The 22,210-nt window shown below is 40.3% G+C and overlaps 1 protein-coding gene across 1 annotated transcript; it reads right to left on the bottom strand.

Moving 5' to 3' along the window:
* Window positions 1–399: 399 nt before the first annotated feature.
* LOC117410581 (cap-specific mRNA (nucleoside-2'-O-)-methyltransferase 1-like) lies at window positions 400–21,192 on the bottom strand. Its single transcript, XM_034017238.3, has 24 exons — window positions 20,032–21,192; window positions 19,338–19,472; window positions 17,424–17,584; window positions 16,479–16,637; window positions 16,031–16,123; window positions 14,499–14,570; window positions 14,174–14,268; window positions 13,952–14,024; window positions 13,533–13,731; window positions 13,153–13,271; window positions 12,798–12,894; window positions 12,267–12,399; window positions 11,917–12,096; window positions 11,410–11,466; window positions 7,997–8,054; window positions 7,685–7,753; window positions 7,427–7,558; window positions 6,902–7,027; window positions 6,225–6,316; window positions 5,469–5,537; window positions 5,218–5,265; window positions 3,633–3,745; window positions 2,962–3,070; window positions 400–2,664 (listed from the first exon to the last, which is right to left on the bottom strand). The coding sequence occupies exons 2-24, from the start codon at window positions 19,459–19,461 to the stop codon at window positions 2,529–2,531; spliced, it is 2,514 nt and encodes an 837-aa protein (XP_033873129.2). The 5' UTR covers window positions 19,462–19,472; window positions 20,032–21,192; the 3' UTR covers window positions 400–2,528.
* Window positions 21,193–22,210: the final 1,018 nt, after the last annotated feature.

Consider the following 22,210-nt stretch of genomic DNA (forward strand, 5'->3'; position numbering starts at 1 on the left):
CAGTTGTTCAAAAAAAAAAAAAAAAAAACATTTTGGAGGAAGGTTTCAAATTAAAAGTGTGTTGGAATGCTGTGGAAGATACATTAAAAGTGGACTGTAAATACAATATATATATATATATATATATATATATTTCCCGTAATCACTATTTTCCACCTTTTTTTTTTTTTTTTTGCTCTGGACTGGGTCTAGTAAACTGACAGAACAGAATCAGAATATATCTGTCAAACTAGCTTAAATGTAGAGGTCATATGCATGTAAAAGGAATGTAAGATTGTTAATGGAAATTCCATTGTCAACTTGGGATCAATTATATGAGAGCAGAATAAAGGTTGTGTTCCAGAATAGTTTCTTCAGTGGGCTTGTCCTGTCTCACTGCGTTTGGATTCTTCTTGTGTGTGCTGGTTAACCTTGTGGTTACTCTCTCGTAATAGCCCAGCCTATGTAGAACCTGTTGTGCTGTACACTGACTCATTTTTATGTTTGCAAAGCTTTGTCAAGTCATAGTGTACACTCTTTCTGAGCTCGATAATGCAGACCGATGATATTTATACCACGAGTGTGGAGATACTGTGGCTATTTCAGATGATATCACTATTTTCAGGGCTCATTTTAATATGACAGGGCACTGTATAATTTCAGAATATAATACTAATTTATTACAATTGCAAAGGGGGTAGAACTTCGTTATACACACTTTAAAAAAAAAAAAAAAAAAACACCACCTTTTGGGAGTCTTTTCAGAAGCAGGTTCAGTGGTTGCAAAAAGGGACATTAAGTCCCTGGTAAATAATGACCTAAGCAGAACACTTATAGCACATCATACAAAACACATAACAGGCTATTCAACAGGTAAGCAATTAAATACTTTGAGAAAGCGCTGGGCTGCAGTGGGATCAGAGTAAAAAAGTGCATTGAAAGCTGCACTCTAAATAGGGAGACACATATTCAAATAAACTTACAGAAACCTCCCAACCTCATAGTATTGTGTAGTGAAACTCAAAATGTAGGGTTAAGAGCACAAACTTCTTTTTTTGTCAGCTCATCTGATAATGAAAGGAAAGACCTCACTCATCATTAACTGCGATACAAACAAAATCAAAACAAGAGAACAAAAATAAAAGATGATCTGAACTTCAACTTCAGCTGCAGTGCCCCTTTGCAAGCAGCTCCCTCAGGAGGAAAGAAGTACCAAAAAAGCGGAAGGGAATTTCAAATTCTGCACTGCCCCTGCGTCTCACACCTGTCTCGGGTTAAAGTAAACAGTGCACACACTGTACTTCAAATAAAAAAATCAGATACAGAGAAAAAAGTAGAAATGCCAAGTGTTCTAAAATGTATGACCTACAGCAGATTCCTCAATTGATTGCAAGTAGGTAGCAGGCAGAGTTAAACTGTTTTTCACCCAGCCTCAGTGTTCCTCAAGCTGCTCAGCTGGTTTCCAGTTTAATCACAACAGGTCTTGCTGTTTTCCATAGATTGTCTGTGAATTGTGACCCACACTAAGTGCTGGCTCTTGTAATCCTTCTCAAATAAGGAAACTGATCCATAATCATCTGCCCTCATTTAAAAAGTGCTATGAGAAAGAGAGGCCTTGTTTGCAGACTACAGAGTTGGCGTGTAGAGATGTCTGAGGGATCTTTCTTGGGTAGTTGGGAAGCTGCGGCCTACCCATGGCATCTTTAACCTTTTATCCTCAGTGATTAGTGGTTAGTGAGTGGGCCATGTATTCAGGGATCCTGGCACAGGTGTCACAGTTACACACATGTGCAGGGCTCACCACTGAAAACTAGTTCAGAAGGAGAGTACAGAATTAAAGCATTTTCACAGTCGCACTTCTCCTGGGTACAACACTACACATGTGCACAGTAATGACACCCTGCTGAACCAATCACAACTGTGAACGCACCAACCAGATTCCTCATGCCAAGGGACACACAGGAGTGGTCAGGAAACAGACAGACATTCTGGAGCTGAAGGGGTTAATGGGGTAAACATCTCACGGTGGACCACCCTGTACTGCAACGGTGGTGCAGCCTGACTGAGGCAGCAATAAATCAAGGCTGTACAGAAAGTGAAAAACAACTCCAGCACTGGAGGAGAAGGGGTAATATACAAGGCTGAGGGTTCAAACAGGAGAGTCCCCACTTTAAAGGGTCCAGATACTAGGAGCCCTCTTTAACTACACTGATATTTTTCTGCAACTTACAGAAAGCTTATTTATTCACTTGATATGAGCATGTGAAAACAAGTGTATAGTCCATTGTGCAAGAAATCTACAACAAAAGTAGACTTAGTCCAGACACTGTAGAGGGCTCCAATGATGTGGTAATTTATTACTGTAGGCATATGTGAATGAGGCAAGCTGGGAATGGAGGCTGGCTGAGGGTTACGGTTCCGTGAGAATCAGTCTCCATGGTTCTGGTGAGTGATGGTGCAGAGAGAGGGCTTGTATCCAGAGAGAGGGGGCTGTGGTCGTGGTCGTGGTCCACAGCGAGTAGTAGCCAGGACGCAGGGTTGCACATTGTTCAGGTGTGGTGGTGAGCCCGGATGAAAGCGAGAACATCTTCCTTGGACAGCTTGTCAGCGTCGACCCGGGTCTGAGAGTCATGAACTCTGACCCCCTCCACCCATGCCCAGAAAAGGCGCTCTAAATGGCAAACTCTGTGGAGGAGGGAGAGACGCAGTTTCATTGAACAGGAAGGAGAAGGCAGACGTTTCAGTGAAGAGGGAGAGGAGCACAAAGATTTTTGTTGCAAACATCCTTTTTACACATTGTACCTGCTAGATGGTGCTGCAGGGCAAAATCTGGGTTTCTCAATGTTTCAGCATAAAATAACTACTTGAAGGCAGGAATTTCTCCAGTTTTTATATTGGTTCTAAATTTTTCATCATAAGTCTTTCTCATGATTTAGAGTCAGGAGAGGATCAGCTCTACACTGTGCTTTTCAGGGTACTCACTGGAAGGGGGCCACAGCATTGGTTGGCAGGTCATAAGTCGACTCTTTGCTCAGCTTGTTGTAGAAGAACTTCCTTTTGGAGTTTTTACTATAGGCCATTGTCCAGGGGTCTACAAAGACATACAGTGAAAAGTCAAAACTACTAATCCGGAATAAATAGGAACAGACAAACAAAGCAATGGTTGTGTGTATACATTCATTTTTGTGTCATTGCATATTTGCTGCTAATAGGTTATGTCTTTGGAATTGCCAGACACACGTGACCAATAAGTCCAGGTTTTCAATTAAAAAAAAAAAAAACTGTTTTGTGACTGGTGAATAAACAACTGTATTACTGATCCTTAGGATTTCCCAGAGCCGTCTTAGCTCTGTGAATGGAGTACCGTAGCTAACTACATCGAGAGTAGCAACTTCCCGAACTATAATATTATTAAGGCAGGACTAAAGTTTTTGTACAGCAGTTCAGATTAATATTACTGTTAAAATGTAAGGCTGTAGTTAATGCATACCCCGTAAGTTATCATTAAAGTATGTACTGTATTTATTGGAAGTACTCGTGACTTCAAGGTAATGTTGTATTTTACTCAACCAAAATACAGTTTACACACATAGTGTTTAAACTGGAGAGTAAATTACTCAATGATCCAAAACTTTTTCGGAAGCCCTGCTCACCATTGACAGTCTTGATGATGTAGAGGCCAGTGGGCAGGAAGTGCCTGTCGTCCCGCCCCATGTAGGACAGCCGTGGAAATCCTCCCGAGCTCTTTGTCAGCTTCATCTCTAGCCTGCAGCACAGAATAAACTCCTTTCAGGTTTCCCTTTAGTCCACCATGGCTGTTTTCATACAAGTACATGTTTTTTGGTCAAATAATAAATACTAGAAAGAAAGGGTTCATTTCCCATGTTCAATAACCAGAATAGATCCTAACATATAATATTTTAGGATACCTCCATACAGAGTATGGAGCCAATGTAAGTTGGGTCTTCATCATTTGGAACCCAAAAAGTCACATGACCCCAATATGGCAGTCACAGGTCAAAGTGAAGGATACTGTTCGATTTTGCCTGAGGTGTTCCCAGAACACTGCCATCTGAAATGATTTGTAGCAGCAGTGGCAGGTTGACAAAAACACATGAACTTAAAAAAAAGGACAATAAGTCTCATTCAACAGGACATTGAATAAGAAGCAACTGCAGTATAAAGAGCCACTGGAGCATTCCATGAAATTGTCATGATACAGAAGTTTTATACATATGACTTATCTGGAGTATTAGGACACACTCGTCACCACAAATTTAACAAGCAAACCATTTTCACAGAATGGCCCATTACAATTAAATTCAAATTCAAATTCAAATTCAAAAAATGCTTTATTGGCATGGCAAAATGGAATTGAGTTTTGCCAAAGCAATTCAACAATGAACATTATCACAAAACAACCCAGACAATACAATACAACAACAACAACCCTCCCATTTCCCTCCCTCCTTCTCTGTATTTACAGTGGACATGGGTGCGCATGAGTGCCTGGTCCCCGTGCTCCAGGGTGTCTACACCAGGGTCTGTCTCTCTGTCTGTGGCAGGCAGCTACATACTGGGCAGCTAGCTCTGCTGTCTGCTGCTCCTCTCCTAACAGAACTGGCAGTTTTTCTAAGTCAGAGAGCAGCTGGAATGTTGTGGCCTGATTGGCCAGTTTGGGGAAGTACTTGTCCCTGATTTTCTTATACTGGGGACAGTGTAACAGGAAGTGCATTTCTGTCTCTACCTCTCCCAGATCACAGTGACCGCGCAGCCTTTTTTCTTTGGCAATCCAGGTTTTTTTGTGCCGGCCAGTTTCGATGGCCAGGCTGTGGTCACTGAGTCTGTACATGGTCAGGATCTGTCTATGTTTTGTGTTTTTGACCCTGATCAGATATTCTGCCAGGGTAAATTCTTTTTTTAGGGCCAGATAGCATTGTAATTTATTGTGTGATTCAATTTCGTTATTCCAATGTACTTTATAATTGTTTTCCAGATTTAGATTAATTTGTTTCATTTTTTGTGCTGGGAGTTTTTTGTTGGTGGTGTTCTGAAGCTCGCTGGTGTTAATTTGGCTCAATTGGCTGAGCTTCAGTACCATTCTACTGAGGGGATTCTCTTGTGGTGGCTGTGTGCACTCAATTGTTCTCCATTAGTGACATCTGCACCATCTTTGTGTCAGAATGCAGGTCAATCTACTTTGCATCTCAATGCCCCAATCTCTCCTCTCTCTCTCACCTCACAAATATCTTCTCCATCTCCTCCAGCCTGTACACCTCCTTCACTCTGTGAAAGCACACAATAAACTTAATCAATATCAGCACACTGTATTATTGGAACGCAGTAGCCATTGTACAGATGTGTAAATGAAAATCCTGAAAATTCTAGCATTATGAGCTAACTCTAATTAAGAGCTAACTCTACTAAGCTAACTAGCTATTGATAACTTTATTTCAGTGTTTGCAGCTGGCAGTGGAGTGGTTACTCACCGGATGGGGTTCATGTCAGGGCGGCTGGGTTTGGAAACAGCTTTCACAAACTTCTCAGCCATCTGAATTCTGGGAAAGAGAATCAGTACAGGGTTCAGTGTACAGTCGGCTCCGCCTAATCGGGATAGTGATAAATCGAGATTTCTGCTTAAATAGGATACAACTCCGGGTGACGGTTCTTCCCAATGCTATTTATGTCGTTTAATTGGGACGTCACTTCATTTAATTGGGATACAGTATTTTCAAATGACGAATGGAGATCGCTTTTCAGAGCAAGACAGGTTTGCGTAATGCAGTGCAGTGAGTACGTGATTAAGCTGTGCGTAAATTGCATAAACCACATTGAACTCTTGAAGGAGCGGGAATCTCCTGTGGTTTCTCAGGCTGGTCTTGCAAAGAAAGTTGGCGTGTCAACATCAACAGCGATTCATTTGGTTTAGGAATAAATAAAACAATTGACTTGTATTTTAAATTATGTATTTGACATTTAATCATAATCGTGATGTGATTTCATTCTTTTTCTTCTCATTTAGAAACCAAAAAGTGTGTTGACTCAAACGCCTCTTGTTTAACAGACGCTTATTCAGGATATTTTTACTTCTCCCAAGGTGTCCCGATAAAGCAGCGCTGACTGTATTGTGTGATGCCTATACTGTAGAATGAGAAACAGTGTTCAGTGTATTGTGTGGTGCATGTAGGAAAAGCATGCAGAGGGTATTATCAAGACTTTGAATGTAGGGCTGCTGTATTTCTTACCGCTGGTTAAAATGCTGATCCCGGATATCTGTGCCATTGAGAACAAGAGCATCCAGGACGTGGACCGAGTTGATCCTTCGCTGGGCTTTGCCCTGTAGTTAAAACAAAGTAACATTCACGTTATATCTGCATTCTTAATTAAAATCAACTGGTTTTACAAACACACCCAAACGTAACAGGCCTTGTCCCATTCTGAGGTGTGCATGGGTAGTTAGGTGTACAGACACACGCAGGCTCTGTCCCATTCTGAGGTGTGCATGGTTAGTTAGGTGTGCAGACACATGTAGGCCCTGTGCCATTCTGAGGTGTGCATGGGTAGAGTTATGAGTGCAGACACAGGCATGCCCTGTGCCATTCTGAGGTGTGTATGGGTAGAGTTATGTGTGCAGTCACAGGCAAGCCCTGTGCCATTCTGAGGTGTGCATGGGTAGAGTTATGTGTGCAGTCACAGGCATGCCCTGTGCCATTCTGAGGTGTGCATGGGTAGAGTTATGTGTGCAGACACAGGCATGCCCTGTGCCATTCTGAGGTGTGCATGGGTAGAGTTATGTGTGCAGTCACAGGCATGCCCTGTGCCATTCTGAGGTGTGCATGGGTAGAGTTAGGTCTGCAGACACAGGCATGCCCTGTGCCATTCTGGTTAGTTATGCGGTGTTGTTTTGCAGTCAGGATCTCACCTCTCCCTTCAGTTCTTGCACAATCTCTACAGATAGCAGGGTCTCTCTCGGTAGCTCGGTCTTTAAGTTCTCAAGCTTATTCCATCGCAGTGGTGGCTTCCCATCCCACGTGTAGATCTGAGATTTCTAACAGGGTGGCAGGGGCATGTGATCAAATCAAGGACATGTGGTCAAATTAAAAAGGAGAACTATACTGAAAGAGTCAATGTGTTTTTATTCAATTTTTATTTATTTGTTCTTAGTTTTCTCAATATTACATTTACTTGTCTTCCAGAAAAAAAAAAAAAATAAGTACCTCGAAATCCCTGCCAACTTGATTTCTATTTGAAACACTGATACTTATAAAACAATGAGCATAAGGCAAGAGTGAGAGGGGAGGAACTGGCATGGTCTGGACAGTTATGTGGTTGCTTACAACCAATCAGATTGCCTAGCTTGCCAAACCATTTTATAAAGACCACTATCGGGCTGCACTACTCTGTGGATGGCGCCCTGAAACACTAAGTTCAAACCCAGGCTACTCACCCCCAGCCCCAGCAGAAACATCTGCTCTGCTCCTCCCACAATGCAGCGGTAATCCAGGACGTGATGAATCTTCTCAATGGTCTTGGAGTTCAGAGAAGTGGGCTTGTAGTTGAATGACTCGATATCAGAGCCCTACAAACACACACATAGCAGCTGGTTATACAGACTGTAGTTAAACAACTCAATATCAGAGCCTTGTATTTAAACAACTTAATATAATAATTATTTGTTTATTTCTGTATTTATTTACATCCACACCTTCATCAGCTCAAAGAACTTGGACTTCGGGTCCGTTGAGCAGTGCGTCACTCTGGCCTGGTCCGGAATCTTCAAACGACAATTAAAACAAAACACATCTTTAGCCTGTTTACTTGCTGTGCACTGCTGAAGCACAAGGGCTTTGGTACATGCTGTGCACTACTGAGGCCCAGTGCTGTCTTGGCTTCCCATAGTGGCCCTACATCAATGTCTTTCCCAAACCCTGTACAGTGACGTGTTTCAAACAGACGCATTTTATACTTGGGTTTACTGTAGGCGGCAGTACAATATATTTGTGCAAGTATTACTCACCCCCCAGAGTTTGAGGCATTCCTTGCGAATGTCCGCCTGCTTCGTCTCTGACAGTGTTCTAAAAGAGAATGAGTCAGGAGAGACAGAAACATGAACCCAGAACCCAACTACACAGAGTAACAAACACTGCCCAGCATAAAAATTGAAGTGTGGCATATCTATGCAGATGCACATGCTGTCACAATTTGATGAACAGTTCTCTAGACATACGTAAAGCTGTAAAGTGTGAAATATTTTTTTGATTAATCTCCACTATAACCCTCTTGCAACTCATATGCAACTTCTCCATTACACAACAAACACACACATGAACTCATGTAGATCCATGCACAGAAACAGACAGGTTTCAGGTTCTCCCCAGATGTTACTATGCCTTTAACAAGTGACTGATTCTACTGCAAGCAGGCTAACTCCCTCGCTCCCGCAGGTTGGGAAAAAAAAAGTACAGAAACCACTTTGACTGACAGCTGCGTTGCAGTGTTACGGCATGGTTTTCGGGTTTCCTTTTTAAGCACTTCAAAGGCTGAAACGTTGACGTGACGACTAAAAAGAAATGGTTGTTTTGGAATCAAAAATAGGGAAAATGAACGCGAAAGTAATCAAACCAATAAGGAGAACAAAATGTAGAAAGCTAATAAGAGCAACCCGATATAACCAACAAAGAGCAAAATATAGAAAGAGACAAAACAATCCGAGGAACCACAAGAGGGGCCTGTGTTAATTAAAAATTATATATATATATATATATATATATATATATATATATATATATATAATTTTTTTTTTGAGTTTCAGTGTTTTAACAGAGAGAATTGGTCAGGGGTCTGAATACTTTTGCAAGGCACTGTATATATATATATATATATATATATACAGTGCCTTGCAAAAGTATTCAGACCCCTGACCAATTCTCTCATATTACTGAATTACAAATGGTACATTACATTGAAATTTCGTTCTGTTTGATATTTTATTTTAAAACACTGAAACTCAAAATCAATTATTGTAAGGTGACATTGGTTTTATGTTGGGAAATATTTTTGAGAAAAATAAAAAACTGAAATATCTTGCTTGCATAAGTATTCAACCCCTGTGCTGTGGAAGCTCCCACTTTACACCGATGAAAGAAATTGCCCTAAAGAGGACACAATTACCTTACCATTGGCCTCCACCTGTGAACCATTAAAGTTGCTGTCACATTTTCTGGATAAAAACCCCACTGTTGAAGGATCATTGGCCAGGCTGTGAATCTGAAGGAAAATGAAGACCAAAGAGCATTCTACAGAAGTTAAGAGATAAAGCAATACAAATGCATAGATTAGGGAAAGGGTACAAAATAATATCCAAGTGTTTGGATATCCCAGTGAGCACAGTTGGATCAATAATCAGGAAGTGGAAGCTGCATCACACCACCCAGGCACTGCCAAGAAAAGGCCGTCCCTCAAAACTCAGCGCTCAAACAAGAAGGAGACTTGTGAGAGAAGCCACAGAGAGGCCAACAATCACTTTGAAGGAGCTACAGAGTTCAGTGGCTGGGAGTGGAGTAATGGTGCACCAGCCAACCATATCAAGAGCTCTGCATAACACTGGCCTGTATGGGAGGGTGGCAAGAAAGAAGCCGTTACTCAAAAAGTACCATCTGAAAGCACGTCTGGAGTTTGCCAGAAAGCATGAGAGTGACCCAGCTGCGATGTGGGAAAAGGTTTTGTGGTCAGATGAGACCAAGATAGAGCTTTTTGGCCAAAACTCAAAGCGCTATGTGTGGCGCAAACCTAACACTGCCCATGCCTCAAGACACACCATCCCTACAGTGAAGTATGGTGGTGGCAGCATCATGCTTTGAGGATGCTTCTCATCAGCAGGGACTGGGCATCTTGTTAAAATTGAAGGAAGAATGGATGGGACAAAATACAGGTAAATACTGTAAGAGAACCTGCTTCAGTCCACTAAAAAACTGAAGCTTGGGAGGAAATTCACCTTTCAGCAGGACAATGATCCCAAGCACAAGGCCAAAGCAACATTGGAGTGGCTCAAGAACAAAAAGGTGAATGTCCTACAGTGGCCCAGTCAAAGTCCTGATCTCAATCCCATTGAGAATCTGTGACACTATTTGAAAATTGCGGTCCACAAGCGTCGTCCAACCAACCTGAACAACCTGGAGCAAATCTGCCAAGAAGAATAGGCCAAAATCACTCCGACACTGTGTGCAAAGCTGGTACATACTTACCCCAAAAGACTTAAAGCTTTTATTGCAGCGAAAGGTGGCTCTACCAAATATTAATGTGTGGGGGTTGAATACTTATGCAAGCAAGATATTTCAGTTTTTTATTTTTCTTAAAAATATTTCCCAACATAAAACCAATGTCACCTTACAATAATTGATTTTGAGTTTCAGTGTTTTAAAATAAAATATCAAACGGAATGAAATTTCAAAGTACCATTTGTAATTCAGTAATATGAGAGAATTGGTCAGGGGTCTGAATACTTTTGCAAGGCACTGTATATATTATTATTTATTTCTTAGCAGACGCCCTTATCCAGGGCGACTTACAATTGTTACAAGATATCACATTATTTTTTACATACAATTACCCATTTATACAGTTGGGTTTTTACTGGAGCAATCTAGGTAAAGCACCTTACTCAAGAGTACAGCAGCAGTGTCCCCCACTGGGGATTGAACCCATGACCCTCCGGTCAAGAGTCCAGAGCCCTAACCATTACTCCACACTGCTGCCCTATATATATATATATATAATGTATATCATGCTGATGCTGCCAATGCCGTGGTTATGTTAAGATGTTCTCTGAAGTTTTACCAAAACTCAGCTGTATGCATAGCAGGTTTCAGAGAAATAGAGGCAAGTCTAAGATATGTTATTCTTGTAAAACGTCAAGGCCCTACGTTGCTCTCAAAGTTGTTGGTGCGACCATCAATTTTGTTTTAGACCAATGCTTACCAATGCTTTCATGAGCTCAACAACTGATCAGAAATTAACATTTTGTCAACTACAAATATAAACTGATCTGAAAAACTAAAATAAGGTTTTCTGGTAAACACAGTGGTGGGGGGGGGGGGGGGGGGGGGCTGACTTATTTAAATACTAAATCAATAAATTGTTCTAAAGTTATAAGAAAACTTATATTAGAACAAAAAACAAAAACAAAAAAACGTATGACATGTATTTCAGTAAATGTATTTAATTTTTATTACGATTCGTTATATTATTAATCATTTTAAGGTAACACCTGGTACTGCTGGCAGGAGCCCAAACACATTTTTTTTTTATTTTTTACGTTAAGTGTTCCCAGCTACAACGCTCTGCCACCCAGCTACAGAAAACTCCCGAGGAGAACCCTGGGTTTGTGCACACACAAATTCAAAACAAACAGACAGAACCATAATTACTTACGTGTCCAGAACAAAGGCGTGGATTTTTGCAAGAGCTTTTATCTGAACAGCACAATGGCTAAAAAACATGACAAGACAACAGTCTTTATTAAAATCTATAATGTAAAATATATGGTCTTATAAAAAATTTTACTTAAAAGTGTATTTTAAACTTTGAATCCATTTTAACCACACTGAAGCTGTCATAAAATGGACATTAAAATCTGTCCTAAATTGATCTTAGAATAGAGACTCCACCTGAAAGAGATTTACAGGTAAACGACAGGCCATGTGACATCAGAGCTTGTCCGTTTCCTCGTAGCTAATAGTTCCTAAAACTTTGTCAAGTCGGATCTTAAAGGATCCCAATGATTCTGCTTCAACAACATGACTAGGTAACCAATTCTAGACCCTTGCCACTCTGTGTGAGGAAGTGTCTCCTACCGTCTACCTTACCTCCCTATCAAAGAAAGGACAAGCCTTTTACCACCCCATGTGCTTGTGCATGTGCTTGTGTGAGAATGCTCACCTCTCGTTGGAGTGAATCATGTACTCGTAGAACTCAGAGTCCCCCTTCAGAATGTCAAGTGGCACAACCAGGTTCACGTCCTTCTCTGTGTTCTTGAGATGGTTCAGCTTTAGGTTCACTGCGAAGAAATAATCCCTCACTGCGTCTATCCCGGGCTTCAAACCACGGCACACCACATACCTGTGAGAGAAAGAGCGATCTCACATCACACCTACTGGTAACCCTAATGCTGTGGGAACACCACACACCAGACAGACAGACACCGACCTCTCTGAGTTCACACTAAAACAGCAGAGACTGGGTTCACAATAAAAGAGCAGACAGGCAGGCAGGCAGACAGACAGACAGACCTCTCTGAGTTGGCGGGGCGGCTGGTAACAGGTTTGAACAGGGAGATCCTCTCGAAGCAGCAGTGCAGCAGGTATATCAGGCCCACACTGAACGGGGTGAACAGGTCAAATGTCTTGCAGAGGAAATGGCCACCTGGACCACAAAAAAAAAAGTCAACAAGTCATCAAGGAGAGTCAGCAGGGTCCAAGGGTTAGAGCAGTGCATTGTATGCTGCAGATTGAAGCTCAAACATTTCACTACTTGCCTTAGTGTCTCATAGTTTTAGTGGGCAACGAACAGTGTGTATAGTGCTGTGAAGAGGGTGAGGGGGTGTTACCTGTCCTGTTGACTAAGACTGTAATGGGTATTGCATTGAGCTATATACTGAACACAGTGTGTAGAGACTGTGGGGGTTATTGTAGTGAGCTGTATATTGAATGCAGTGTGTAAAGATTGTGATGGGTATTCAAGTGAGGTCCATATTGAGTGTGTACACTGTGATGTGTATTGCAGTGAACTATATATTGAATGCACAGATGTAGAGCAGTTACCTGTCCTGATGACAGACAGCCCTGTCAGGAACTGGCACAGGAGCAGCTGTTTGCTCAGGATCTCCTGAATATTCTCCTGTCCCTCCACAGAGAATCCCTGCCAAGCAAACACAGACAATCAGCTACCATAACTGAGGTTTGGTCTAACTTGCAAACAAAGTTACAAAATGACTCATAAAAGACAATCAGGGGTCATTCATCCTACTCTGGCTAGTATTCAAACACAGGATTAATTTCAAACCCCTATAAATAGGGAAAGGACATACCTAAAAATACGTTGCAATTTAGCAGATCTACCCTAAAAATAATGAACACAGTATTTAGGCAAGAGCATCAGACAGTTTGAGGATTGTACCCCATCAGCCATCAGGAAGTGCACCCCTTTGCCCTCAGTACTCTCCAGAACGAAGTTCCGGAACGCGCTGATGTTCTCTGGGCGTGTGATGTCTCCATCGCCATCCACACCCCCCTCACCTGCAGCGAGAGAGGAAGGAAGTGAAAACAAGACAGAGGAAGTGAAGTGAAGAGAGAGAGAGAAAGAGAAACAGAGAGGGAGGGATTGAGAACAAGAGGGAAGGAGTGAGAACAAGAGTGAGGATGACACAGAGAGAGAGAGAGAGAGAGAGAGAGAGAGAGAGAGAGAGAGAGAGAGAGGAAGAGGAGTAAGGAAGGAGATTTGCTCCCTGAAACAACAAACCAAGTGGTGAAAGCAGTGAGATGAAGTGTCAGTCTTACCATAGTAGGGCTCAAAGAGCTCACTGGGCGCTGCAAAGAAGTCCTCCAGCTTGAAGTCGTTGGGCCCCTTCAACGTCATGCCAAAGCCCTTAGCGTGCCAGCGACGTCTCCACAGGACATATTCAGAGAAGCCTCCAGGGCCGGCACACACATCCGCGAAATACAGCAACTCTGCATCACGCTCCCTCGCCTGGGGTCTCTACAGAGGTGTCGGGGAATGAGTTACCAAGGATTACCTAACCATGTTGTTAATAATCAATCACTGGGATCCTTTAAGACCTGACATAAAGCAGCTATTAGGAACTAGATGAGCACTGATGAGCTTATCAATGGTTCTCAAGTTCTTAATACAGGACAACAGACTCACACAGTTAAGGGAATGCTAAGAAAATGTTAAGGACAGCACTGCACTTACTTACCCCTTGCAAGTCTTTAGGGTTGGTGAACATGTTATCAAATACGTGGTCAATGTTGGCCATCTTCATTGCAGCTCTATGAAGGAAAATCCATAAATTATAGTTCAACCTCCTTAGTGTAGAAGAAAAATGGTAATACTCTCCGCTAATCCCTTTTTAATGCCTGAAGACAGCACTGCATAGACAGCTCACTGCAGGTGGCTGTATCACTGAATGAATAAATACCTGTTGAGGAAGAAGGCTCCGCGTATGGTCTCATAAGGGTTGGATCGGGTTCGAGCACGACGCATCTCCTCCCCCTCTAGTTCATCAAACACACTCTGTTGAGACACAGACAGAGGTGTCAGTTACTGAGTCAAGCATACCTTGCATTGGAGGGGAGAGGGAGATATGCTACCAAGTACAAAACTGCAGAAAATTACAAGATTTCATAGCAACATGAAGGCAAAGAGTACAAAGAGCCACTTTATATTGCAATCAGGAATAAAAGAAGGGATTCTGTGACAGAAAATGCAATAAGACAAGTCACTGGTTCATGTTTAATTCTTACCTTGCAACGCAGAACACTGTGTAAAAGATCTTCACTGCAAAACTCAGTTTCATCCTCAATCTTCAACTTTCTCTAATTCAAATAAAACATGCAGGTGTATATTTTATACTGAAGAAATGAAAGGAAACAGTATTATTGGCAATAATTTAATCAAGTTTTCTTAAAGGGACTAAAGCTATACTTCCATTAGGAACAGATTTTTCATAGCTGTGTTGGCACTGTTTCCATCAATCTTTACAGAAATGTACTTTATTATTTTAAATATTTGATTGACTTTTCAAATAATAACATAAAAAATGTGGAGTCAATGGGGAGAGTCTTTATCTCTGTTTATTCGAGGCCAGTGGATGTAAACCAATAGATCAAATAACCAATCAAATAGATTCTGGTATAGTAAGCAAACTTGTTAAATTTGCGTATGACACAAAAATAGGAGTGGCAAACACTGTTGCAGCAGCAAAGGTCATTCAAAATGATCTAGACATCATTCAAAACTGGGCAGGCACATGGCAAATGACATTTAATAGATCAAAATGTGCATTATAAATATCATATAGGAGATACTGAAATTGAAGAAGGAATCTATGAAAAAGACCTAGGAGTTTATGTTGACTCAGAAATGTCTTCATCTAGACAATGTGGGGAAGCTATAAAAAAGAACAACTAAATGCTCGGATATATAGAGAGAAGTGTTGAATTTAAATCAAGGGAAGTAATGTTAAAACTTAACAATGCATTAGTAACACCTCATCTAGAATATTGTGTTCAGTTCTGGTCACCTCGCTACAAAAAGGATATTGCTGCTCTAGAAAGAGTGCAAAGAGGAGCGACCAGAATTATTCCAGGTTTAAAAGGCATGTCATATGCAGACAGGGTTAAAGAATTAAATCTATTTAGTTTTGAACAAAGAAGACTGCACAGAGATCTGATTCAAGCATTCAAAATTCTAAAAGGTATTGACAATGTTGACCCAAGGGACTTTTTTGACCTGAAAAAAGAAAAAAGGACCAGGGGTCACAAATGGAGATTAGATAAAGGGACATTCAGAACAGAAAATAGGAGGCACCTTTTTTACACAGGGAATTGAGAGGGTCTGGGACCAACTCCTCAGTAATGGTGTTGAATCTGACACCCTGGGATCCTTCAAGGAGCTGCTTGATGAGATTCTGGGATCAATAAGCTGCTAACAACCAAACGAGCAAGATGGGCCAAATGGCCTCCTCTCGTTTGTAAACTTTCTTATGTTCTTATGTTCTAAGACTTTAAATCAGTAAGTCAGTTTCTCTAACTCAGGAACAGACTTTGCCGAAGTATAACAGACGGCAAGAGCAGCACATAAATGCAGTTTGGTCCGTAAGTAAACACAAAACATTATTTTACTGATGTATTTGTATGCTGATTTAATCAAAGATCTCTGTCAATCCTCTGTCAAACACTGAGTGTTTTAATGAGTTTGGTGTAAGCAGACAACACTTCCCCATTTTAATTGGTCTCACTGACACATTTGTTTTGTTTAATCTTCAACCTGTTACCTTTCCTACAGCCATCCACTCCCTGAGCTCCTGAGCATCTGGTACCTCCGTAGAGCACTCTGGGAACCAGCTCACCTGCTCCACCGCGCTAGGCTACAAGAAACAGGTATTATGTATACAAGGGGGGGAGGCACCTCTGAGAATGAATTGTAAACATGAACCATACAGGATATGTGATAAAGAGATAGGAAGAAAATATTGTAAAGTGTGCTTTATCATGTAAAAACCTAAGAAATTCACATTACCTTAATATGGTAGCCATACTGGGTGCAACAGCAGCAGCAACTTTGTAAAATGATTGTATATTCAGAATATTGATCCTTGGCACCTTTTTGCAGATATATCACATGTTTCCTTCCTTTCATTCTAACTTGTCTGCATTTGTTCTGGTTAGCTATACATGCCTATGCACATGAATGATCTGATACAAGAAAGTAAAGTGCAGTACCTGCGGCTCGTCTTCCCAGTCCACATTGAGCTCTCCCTGGAAACCCTTGAGCATGAGCCCCAGACCACGTCTGCCACGCTGCGTCGACGTCTCGACTATCTCTTTCCGGCCCTGGCCAAACTTACCAAGACCTTCTCCTTCCCTGAAACCCATCTTAGCCTGTGTGAGAGAGGAAGAGAGAAACAGGGTGTGAACACTGACCCCCACCACATCTAAACAAGCTCCTTTACAAAAGAGGAGAAATAAGGCACCTCATCTTTACCCCTTTAAAATGTATTTCACTAAGGTTGTTTTCCCCACTAGTGACAGTTTTAATATTGTTTTGTTTTTGGGTACCTTATGTTTAACTAGTGGGTAGCATGCAATGTTTTTCTGATTCATTAGTTTGAATGTCTAATTAAACTGTATCGATTTGTATACGTTATACTACACAGGTTTACAGGATGACAGGACGGGGGGTGGGTGGGTATGGGATGAGGGGGGTGGGCATGGAGCTGCTACTCAATAGTGAATATCAAAGCATTTATTATATATATTTACGTGTATATATATATATATATATATATATATATATAATTCTTGAAATGTATAAAAAACAGTAAAAACAGCAGAACGGTTAAAAATTGACTGTCAGATTAAAATGGAAATGATAGATCATAAAAATAGGTTTTCAATCTGGGATGTACATCTTGCTCAATGTTTGTACACTCAGATAAATATACAGTTTCACAGGGAAATCTAGGTATCAACAGTAACCAAAAAGAAACTGACTTTTGTCGTTTTTGGATGTATTGCTTCAAAAACAGGGATGATTCATTTGGACTGAAAAGTAATCCCTTTCAGATGCTTTTGTGTCTTGTCTTTTTTTTTTTTTTTAAGACCACGGCCTGAAAACTCAAAACCTCCAGACAAACAGGTAGACACCGAGACAATCAGCTTGTTTACCATGAGTTTCTGGGAGACGCTGTTGTACATAGCAAATCGATTGGAGGAACCCTCCAGTGTGGACTCTGGTTGAGATGCATGCTGGGATTGTAGAGGGGCTCCGAAGACGGGTCGGTGTTCCTCTGAGTCACTGCCAGAGTCACTGCTGCTGCTTGAGGAGTCTGAAACAAGACAAACAGCAGGGTCAGTCTGAGCATAGACTACTGCACTATAGACACCAGCTACAGTACTGAATATTCACACTGTACTACTGCATTACTATCAGTATCATATAGACACTATCTGTAACTGAGCATAGACATACCACTGACTTATTAAAGAATGACTGAGCTACACCATTGTGTCTGTGCCTAGATGCTCATTCACAGACAAATACAAACATTAGGAAGGAATTATCAAGCAAATATTATTAGATGACTGTATAACTTTTAATATTTTTTCAATTAAAATAATATAGCAATTTGTAAGCAAATGCCCATTATACACCAACTGTGTTGTGATATTGCATAAACAGTGTGTTGGCAAGTGCAATAGAAGATTATTTCTCAATGAAGCTCAGTAGTGTTTTGTATTTTGGAATTCCACAACATCGGTCTGCATCAGGTCTCACATTGCTCAGCAGATAAACAGCCTCTGTAAACCAGAATTCAGATTAATTGTAAAGAAGAAAAAAAATGACATGAAAAACAGCTACACTTTCCAAAGGTGCAGTAGCTTCTAAGGTGCAGTAGCTTCGATCTTGTCTGAAATGTTATCCACTTACTATCTATCAAAGCCATCTTGCAGACCAAAAGAATAATCGTCATGGTCCATGTGGGTACATAAATCTCACATCAACATCACTCTCATGCTGATTTATCTTCACATATAAAAATCGACAGATTTGCCAATCAAAGAATGTGCTAAAGAATATCCAAACCAAGTTTCATCGCAGTTAAATAAGTGATTCTTTTAAGTCAGGGTTGGGGTCAATTCCTTTGAAGAAATTGGAATTGGAATTGATTAAAAGGGAATGGGAATTGGAAATTGATTTTAAAAAGGAATTTGCAATGTAATTGATATTGAAAAAAAACAATTGACCCCAACCCCACTAAAGATGTATACACAGATAAAAGTGTTATAGGCGTACAAGCCATGCACTAAATCCCCAATCAGATATATGCATCCTCCTGCGGGATAAACATTGCCAAAACTCACTATTAACTTTAGTCTTCAAACCAATGTACAGTTATAGACATTTGTACTCCAGATCACTCAGATTATGCTCCAGAATCAATCTAAATAGGGATATTGGAACAAGAGTTCAATAAAATCAACACTTTAGTAACCCTTCACATCTGCTTCATGAAAAAGGAGGGAGTTTTGTATGACACATTTTACCTACAAAACCTAACCCCTAGAACACTACTCTCTCACTCACGTTCTGTCTCTCTGTCTCTGTCTCTCTCTCTCTATATATATACTTTAAGTAATGTATCCAGTGCAGTTTTTGTCCCTCTAGTTTGTGTTCAGATCTGTAGATGGCCTGCAGTCTTGTCAACCCTTATCTATAAATGTAGATCACTGTGAGAGAACCTATAGAGCAAGACTGCTACACTGACCCTATAGAGCAGGCATGGGCAACTGCAGTCTTGGGAGGGCCATTCTAGACCAGGTTTAACAGGTATAAAAAATGAGTTACCTGCTCTTAGACCTGGACAGTGATTTAATTGGTTCAGTTAATCAATCAAGGTTGTAATAAATACCTAGTCAGGAAGGGTCACAGTTGTCTATCTCTGCTGTAGAGACCGACCCCACAGAGCAAGTCTTGTAAACAGCACTTTGCACACCCTATAGAGGGTGACGAAGGCAATGCACTGGGGGGGGGGGGGGGTCTATTCCTCTAATCGGGGAGACAGCGCTGATGTACTGCACCTTGACTGACGTGGTTGCTGTACTGTGGCTCGTCATCGGACGTAGAGCTCAGGTTCAGGCCCAAATCCTCAAAATGTTTCCTCTGTTTCTTCTGCGGCTCCACAAAATCTGCTCTCCTCTTCATTGTTCTTAATACTGACACAAACACTGTCTAGTTAATAACACTGAGTGTATTTACTAAAAAATAAATGCTAAAGATTCCTTTCCAGTTTATTAATCAAATTAGGATGGTCTCTATAGTGTGGTATAGTAGTTACAGTGCATTTGTTTTTAATGTATATTACCAACGAGGACAATCACTTACAAATGAACAAATATAGCAACACTTTAAAATTACAATAATATTGAGTTGGAGCTACACCTGATATTAATGGCTGTGAAAGGGGGAAGGGGAGGGGCTGTGGCTAATTCAGGACAAGACAGTTCAACAAACTAGTATGGGTGTTGTCAAAGCTTTCTACTGATGTTACATGTTTATTTTGTTTTTTTCATTTCAGATTAAACTAAAAATATACATTTAAATTAATACAATTCCATGCTTTAACATTGCATTCATTGGAACCCACCATTCGTACTGATAATAGTATATATATATATATATATATATATATATATATATATATGGTATAATTAATGTAGCAATGTATTGTGTCTTTTTATTATATTTCCTTAATGTATTACCAAAAAATAATACCTGTTTAAATCCTGCGTGCTATAGACAGGTTCTCTACAATCATCCCGCTTTAGTTTCAGGAACGGTACTCGTCTCGTTTGTAGCAGTTCCAATCAAGACAGGATTAGGTTTACATCAGACACGATACACTGTCTGCACAGCCTGCTTCGCCTCGGTTTGTGTATCGAGGAGACGAAGTACAACGGGAAGTAGAGGAGTGAATTCAAACCTGTCGCCCTAATTGATGCACCAGTAGTTGCCTTTTTGATTCGCACAATTTACAAATGCGGTATGGTATACTAAATCTCAGTGCTCTGCGAGTAATAATAACCACATCGAAGATGTTCCTCTCCCCATCACTCGCTCGCTCGCTTTTTCAACCAGTGGGTTATGGTGTTTAACATGTCATCCGGATTACGGAGGACAGCATCCAAAATATGTAATATTTCGATCCCGGTAGTAACCTCTCTCAAAGCACTTTCTCAGTTCACTCTCACAAGTCTCAGTTTGGATTTCCAGCGCTACAGTGGCTTGGGTCCTTCATGGATTGCCGGCTCTCATCAGTGACGTATGCCTGAGTGTGAACATTTGCCTGTCTTTTGGACAGAAGTTTATCTATCTATCTATATATGTATATGTGTGGGTGTATGCCTGTTATCATTGGTCTTTTTTCTCTATAACGTCTTAATTTGTCATCTATAAAATTCCTTCTTTTCCTTTTTCCCTAGTAATATACTCAATGATGTTCTTTTCACTTTCTCGCCTCCTTTCCTCTTTCCCTTTTCTCAACAAGCTTAGGTCATAGGGCTTCTGTTTTTCGGTTTTTATTAATTGTATTTTTCGGTGCTTATTTTTAGCTATTTTGAAGTTTTATGTAAATCTTTTTTTTTTTCGTGGCTTTCGTTTATACTGTATGAAATTAGTGTTTTCGGTTATTTTCCAGAATGTTTGAGCTTTTTTTCTGTCAAAATAAGTATAGTAACTCGACAATACTTGCACACTTAAGTTATACCTTTCCTTTGCTGTCTTCCACAAAGAAATCCCCACATTCTTCTGGGATTTTTGTGTGCCTAGGCATTTTTTAACATTTCGCCACAATTCTATTTGTAAATCCTCCGTAGCTTAACTGTAATACAGTTTTACATCCCGCTAACAAGCCTCCATTCCTGATTGTAATCTTAAATCTCGCAAGCGGAGTCTCCAACAGAAAATGTAGGAATGTGCTGTCACTGTTGGGGCGGGTTTAAAGTATTCAGAAGGAATCAATGACAGATACAAGTCAGGAAGGCCGAGACATTGCCCAGCAGCACAAGGGAATGCATTTATTATTATTTTTGTAGTAGGTTTTATTTTTTGATGGGAAAAGGGTAAAATCAACGTGAATCGAGTAACCATTTCGACAGTTTTCCGGTGTTTATTGTCTATCCACCAATTTCATTTTTTTTTTTTGTATTGGGGGTGTTTTATCAGTTAAAACCGAAAATCAGAAGCCCTAGTCACCATGTTCACCAGCTTCCTTCCTCTTCAAGTTCTTTCTTTGTTCTTCAAATTTCTCACACTTTGTTACATAATGTTCAGCCGTTTCTGGATTTTTACATTTCTCACATAAACCATTGATATGTTTATGTAATTTAAAAATGACCATTCAGAGTAGTATGCCCAATCCTTAGCCTATCCAAATATCTTTCTTCTTTCCTGCCCAACTCCTTATGTACCCAACTATTATTAACCTCTTTTTGAATATTAGAATAAAACCTTCCTTTTACACTATTAGCCCATCTCTAAGTTGATCAATTGTGAGGTCGTTTGTTATTAAATACAAACATTATTGTTAACCAAATGGTCATTCGATTTCTATGACTTGCATGCCTTATTTTTTAAAGTTTTGTAAGTTTATTTGTTTTTACTTCTATAGCTCTATAGATTAACATAATTTATTTAACATCCTGTATCAAAGTCTACTGGAAGCCATAATAGTTGTGCAGTAGTATTTAAGGCATGTTGGATTTTGAAATGTCACATTTTTTAATTGTTCTCAGTGTATTGTTAAGTATGTAATGCACTATATGTTAATGTAGCAACATTATTTAATTCTTGGAGATACAAAACTTTTGTCCATAGCTGTACTGCTAATTTACTGTATTCTAATAGATAAATTACAACTATATGTGCAATACTGTCAAAATACAATAAACGTAGC

Source organism: Acipenser ruthenus, chromosome 6 (genome assembly GCF_902713425.1).
Source record: "Acipenser ruthenus chromosome 6, fAciRut3.2 maternal haplotype, whole genome shotgun sequence".
Taxonomy (NCBI): Eukaryota; Metazoa; Chordata; class Actinopteri; order Acipenseriformes; family Acipenseridae; genus Acipenser; species Acipenser ruthenus.